This window comes from Buceros rhinoceros, unplaced genomic scaffold (genome assembly GCF_000710305.1).
Source record: "Buceros rhinoceros silvestris isolate BGI_N320 unplaced genomic scaffold, ASM71030v1 scaffold10968, whole genome shotgun sequence".
Lineage (NCBI taxonomy): Eukaryota > Metazoa > Chordata > Aves > Bucerotiformes > Bucerotidae > Buceros > Buceros rhinoceros.
In genome coordinates, this window is record NW_010425123.1 from 28,801 (window position 1) to 34,739 (window position 5,939).

At 50.9% G+C, this 5,939-nt stretch overlaps 1 protein-coding gene across 1 annotated transcript in view; it reads left to right on the forward strand.

Moving 5' to 3' along the window:
- Positions 1–5,939, forward strand: part of TECTA (tectorin alpha) — a 23,590-nt gene that overhangs the window by 1,859 nt on the left and 15,792 nt on the right. The window contains exons 2-5 of the mRNA XM_010141031.1: positions 137–270; positions 1,567–1,854; positions 4,097–4,234; positions 4,423–4,588. Of these exons, the coding sequence (XP_010139333.1) occupies positions 137–270; positions 1,567–1,854; positions 4,097–4,234; positions 4,423–4,588 (726 nt within the window). The remainder of the gene's footprint in view (positions 1–136; positions 271–1,566; positions 1,855–4,096; positions 4,235–4,422; positions 4,589–5,939) is intronic.

The window sequence follows — 5,939 nt, forward strand, 5'->3', positions numbered from 1 at the left end:
GCAAGGCAGCTATTTTGCTCTTCACAGGAGGTCAGCATTTGGGAATAGGCAACCCTGGGGCCCCTGCTGTGGCTTCACTGAAGTCAGGACTGGTTCTTACACTGCCATAAGGACTCTTTTCTCCCTCTCTTTCCAGCTCACACCATGGCAAGTCTGTATCCGTTCTGGCAGAATGACACAAAAACTCCTAAAGTTGATGATGGAAGCTCTCCCGAGATCAAGATCTCTGTCCCATTCATCTTTTTTGGAGCCCCATACAGAAGCATTTATGTAAGTGTTCTCCACTTACACACCTTCCCTTTATTCTTTTCCTTGCCATTAGCAGCTGCATTTTAAATGTGCGCTCCCCATTGTCAGGAGTTGGAAAATTTATTAGCACCTACCTGACAAGTTCTTAGATTTCACGAACTGATAGGTTTTATGATTAAGAAAGTCAAAGGTATGTTTAATGGGCTAATGTTCATGGGGAAGGAATATAAAAGGTAATAAATTTTCTTTGTAGGTGATTAAATGGTACAGCAAAGCTAAGGCCTTGACACAAGAAACATTATTCCTGTTGCATGACAAGAAACAAGAACATGCTGAGACCCACAGGGATAAAAAAGGGCCATGGTTTGGACCTGTATGTAGGTGCCCGAGAAAAGGACAGGCTGCTGCTGTTCTCAGATGATGGCACAACAAGAGCCTGACAAAGGGGACACTGGCTTGGTAGAGAGGGTTTTCCTGAGCCCAGGTTTACCTGAGCACAACAGGGACTGAAGTCAGCGTGACTGTGTACCAGATCCCAAGTGGTGTGTCCAGGTCTTGTGGTGAGATGGTCTCTGTGCGTATGCTTGGTCCCAAGCAGGATAGGGACCCACCAGCCCCCCAGGTCCAGAAGAGAGGCAAAGACTCATTTGTTCCCCTGCCTGACCGGCTCGTATCTGTACACAGCGATACTGGGAAAGCAGTAATCCTGAAGGGGTTCTGAACCTTGTGTGGTGGGAGATTCCAGCATCCCAGACAGCAGGGCCACTTGTTCTTCACGCTTTGCAAAACCGCTGTTTTGGGGAGCATCTTCAGCAGGCTTTGGTGAGGCTGCCCATGGCACTACGTGCCACACTGCTCTTGGGGAGCAGATGACAAAGCAAAGACAGCAGGCCTGATGCTTTAACTGTTTCCTGGGAGCCTTCATGCTGTGCAGCCACCTGTGTGACACGACCGGGGGTCTCAGTGCTACAGAGCTGCTCTCCGAAGGCTGGATAAACCCTGGGACCTAAGGCAGGGTCCCAGCTGAGCTCGGTGCTGTCCTCCTCGGAAGGGTCCCTCTCCTGTGTTGTCCACAGGAGTCCTGTTTTGCAGACTTCTCAGGATTTTGTCCCAACTGGAGCTTTCTGCACACGGCCGTTGGTCACCCCTGGTAGGATGAAGTTGAATCTCTGCCGAGATGGTCTGGCTGTCTCACCAGCTGTCGTCTTTATAAGCCATCTTCTGCCAAAAGTTGCTCACCTCACGTTTCCTGATAAAGCAGCAACTTTCTGCTACCTGCAGAGGCTTGCAAAAATGAAGGTGCGTCTCTTTGTGTAGGTCAACAACAATGGCGTGATTTCCTTCCACACGCTCGTCAGCCAGTTCACACCAGAGGCCTTTCCCCTGACAGACGGACGGGCCTTCGTTGCACCTTTCTGGGCAGATGTGCACAATGGCATCCGAGGAGAAATCTACTACAGAGAGAGCACGGACCCCGAGCTGCTGAGGAGAGCCTCCAAAGACATCCGCAAGCACTTCAAGGACATGCCCTCTTTCTCTGCCATCTGGATCTTCATCGTCACCTGGGAGGAAGTCACTTTCTACGGAGGAAGCAGCACAACTCCGGTAAGAGCAATCAGCTTGACAGGTGGTGTTGGGTGGTTGGGTGTATGTCTGATGGCAGGAACAGCTTTGAAATACCTGGTTAATACGTAAGCTGTGAGTGCAGCGGATGTCAGGAGCTCTGTGCCGGACTGTTGGTGCATTGCTGGTAGGGCCTGTGCCCTAGCTTGGGCACAGACAGTGAGCAAGGGATCCCTGCTATTGTTTGGGGAACGGGTTGTTTGGGATCAGCCTGTGTGCTTCTATCTCAAGGAGTTGGCTCTGATAAACAGTTCTACTCTTTTCTATTTGTTAGAGAGGCTCGAGATTTAATGCATATTTTTTGCCAGTCCTGGCAGCACTTGCAGAAAGAGTACATATATATATATATATATTTGCAGACACCAAGCAATATAGAGATTCGTGTATTGCCTGAAGAATTACATTTGCAACACAATGCAATTTATTTTGTTATAGATCAGCCTTCCCGTTCGATAGTGGCCAGGGCCCCGGGTTGGCATGTGGAATAGCATGATGCAACTTAAGCAGGAAGTTCATCGCAATGCAGAAAAGCTGCAGGACACGATTTTGTGATTGTGGCCTCAGGGACGCTGTGTTTGCTGTCTCACAATGACCTGAGCAAACAGGTTCAGATTCCGGGAGCCTTGTCAAGCTCAGGTGCTCAACGCATGTTGCTCCATTGAAGGGCAGTTGTTGCACTATCAAAACGATACTGCCGTTATGTGGTAGCGCCTTCTGATCTCATGGTTGTGGGGAAAGACTGGGCAAAGGTGAGCCAGTGTGCCGAGGTGGCGAAGAGGAAACCAGCTGTAGGAGGCAGAATCCCAGGGAAAGGCTGCGGGGGTGGAAATGATGGCTTCTCGTAGCTTGTCCCGGTGTGAACTGTGCCATCTGCAGCTGCTGTGAGGCAGCTCTGCCCACACCTCTCCCTCTCCCTGTCAGCTGGTACAGACTGCTTTGTCTCCATTTTCAACATTTCTCATGGCACAAGTCTAATGCACCTTGAAAGTGGCATCCCTTGTGGCATGCGAGTCATGAGTGCAGCCCTGGGGTCCCCTCCTCAATCTTCAGGCGTTTGTTTGCTCCTCAGCACCAGTAATCAAACCAGAGGGTTTAATGTAAGGGCATGTTAAGTGCTGCAGACCCCAGCCCCTCGGTTCCAGCACCTTCCCTTTGTCCAGCTGCACATACCATCTGTTGTTAATGCGGAGCAGCTCAGCTCTCTCCGCTTGCTCAGGGGTCCCTGGCAGGGTAAGCCCTAACGCTGCCTGGTGTGAAATGGTTTGATCAGTGTGCTTTCCCGTATCACCTGATTGATAACTTTTTCTGTGGCTGTAGTTCCCTTCCATTTGCAGTGCCCAGGTAGCTGAACTCCTAGTATTGCTCTTGAATAGTTAAGAGGGGCAGCCCATGTTTTGTCCCCTGCTAAAATCCTGCTCGCTCAGAGGCAGGCGGAGCAGCAGTTTACCATGGCACAGTCCCAGTGCAGAGCAGTCTGAGATGGGCAGGGATGGGAAAGACAGGAAAATGCAGAAAGCTGAGAGAAGTGCTTGACTCTTAATTCCCAGTGATGACCTCTGCTGCTGGATCTGCATGGATAGAGAGGGTGTCTCAAGGGGACAGGCCTCTTTTGTCTTTCCGCACAACCCTAAAAGGGAAGAGCTCAGGGCTATGCTGCCCTTACCACTGGCAAAGCTGCCCTTCCTGCCTGGAGCTGGGCTGGCAGCTGGGCGAGCGTCTCTGGGGTTTGGGGGGCGGGAAATGCGGAGTCATTTCAAGTGAAAAGAAGAACGCGAGCAGCAGATTGAGCAGGTAGTGAGGGGATTGGGCAGCCAAGCAAAGTACATAATATACATGGCTGACTGGGCTGTAATCCACCGTTAACACTACTGAGGGATACGAATGCAGGAGGGAAGCGGGTAAGATAATGCGGCAAGGAATAAAGCTAAGATGGGGTAATGGCAGACAACCCGTGGAAACAACCCGAATCCTGCTGATGGCTTTTTACCCGCGAGCTTATTCTCATGCTGCCATCTATTGGCATTAAACCGGATGGAAGGTGGTCTTATCCTCCCAGGAGGAGGTAGCAAGTGTGAGCGTGTTTCAGGTTGGGTTCGGCTTCTTCCACTCTTCACCACGAGACTCCTGCGTCTCACCCAGGCAGGAGATGAACACAGTAGAAGGGCAGGCAAGCAGCACAAGAAATGCAGTCTCACCTTGTGAATGTGCTCATGGTTTTCGGCAGGTGAACACTTTCCAAACTGTCCTGATCACAGACGGAGTGTCATCTTTTGCCATATTTAACTACCACGAGATCAGCTGGACCACAGGGACAGCCAGCGGAGGGGATCCCCTGACTGGTCTCGGTGGGGTGATGGCCCAGGTGAGGTTCTCACTCCCATCTCTGTTACACTCGCATCCAAACTACCTGAAAAGTGAAATCCCTGAAAAAAGACTTTAGAACTAACGAAGTTGTGCCCAGGAGTTATTGTGGGGAACACAGTGTGTTAATGAATCATTGCTTTCCTGTGGCAAAGACATGTTATAAAATTTGCCCTCTCTCTGTTTTAGGCTGGCTTCAATGGTGGAAATATCACCAACTTTTTTAGCATCCCAGGCTCCAGAACCCCGGACATAGTCAATATTGAAGAAACAACCAACGTTAATGTCCCCGGGCGCTGGGCTTTCAGAATAGATGGCAGAGAAATAGATCCGGCTAACGGCTGCAGCCTGAGAGGTAAGGGGGAAACTTTTTCCAAGTCTCGGGGTGCAGCGTAGCCAAAAGTATAACCATGTTGGGATGCTGAGGGAGCGGTGTCTGACTGCTCAGAGCGACTATGCAATTTGTGGTTTTGGCAAGGCATCCCCTTCCCCTCAAGCTGCACCTGCAGGGACACAGACACAGGAGCAGTTCGGGTCCCGTGCACATCTCTGAGTTGCTACACACGAAGTCACCACCCAACTTCAGTGACAATTGTCAGTCTGCGCATGGCTAAAGGCTGACGGTTGGAAGAGTGGGCAGAGAACTTTGTCATTTGTGTCAGCCTGGGCACGTCTTGTTTGGCAGGAGAGCGTCCTTGGCAGAGTATGCGAAGCAGCCGTTGTCAGCCCTGGTTTGCCCTTTGTCCGGTTGGCGTTGCCTGTCCCCAGGGGTATGTCAGCACGCTCACAGGCAGCCAGAGCTGGCTCCAGAGGAGTATTTGCAGCTAATTCTCAATGGACGCAAGGCCTGAGTTGGTAGCTCTGAGAAAACTGACGGGGGGCCAATAAAATAATCGGGGATCTCTTCTGCTCTTGGTGGTGTTTTCAACCACCGGCAAACAAAACTGTCATTGGTGCCACGGATTTTTTCCTTCCTGTGAATTTAGTAGCATGATGTTGCTGTGAGCCTCCGTTTCTGCAGCCCAGAAGCAGAACCCTAACCCAAAGTCAAGGGCAGATGGAGCTCAAGTGTTTTGCTGATGCATGAGCCCTTGCAAGTGGGTCTTGCTAAGAGGAAATGCTGTTTGTTGCAGAAAATAGCTTTTTTTTTTTTAGGTGGCAGGGAAAAGAACAAAAAGGTTGAGAGTTCAATTCAGGCAGCATGCACAGCGGAAGCTGCGCGGTAGAAGTGTGAAAGACGGCCAGGCGGAGGAGAGGTAAACGCGCACGGGTGTTTGCCACCCTTGTTCTCCCATCTTCTCTCTGCCTCTCATGTCTCTCACCAGACAAACCTGCCTCCTTTTATAGTACTGCTGTGTCACAAGTCTGCTCAGTCGCTTGCTGTGCGCTCATTCATTTCCCCTCATCACTGGTGTGTGGTGTGGAAGTTACTTATCAACAGCTCTTTGAGCGCCCTCTGAATGGGAGTGAATTGCTTCTGGGCTGCTGATGGCAGAGCCGCTCTTTGAGCGGCAAAGTTATGTGAGCAGAGGAGTTATGGAGATGGCAACAAAGCTGAAGTACAGCAACGGTGCTGGAAATGGCCTCCAGAAGCCACAAATGGCTCCTGTGACCTGCGATACTGGAGCAGAACGAGGCTGGTGGGTGTCCGAAATGGAAGGAATAGCAGCGGGAACGGCCGTCAAGTTAACCCGCCTGTGCGGGGC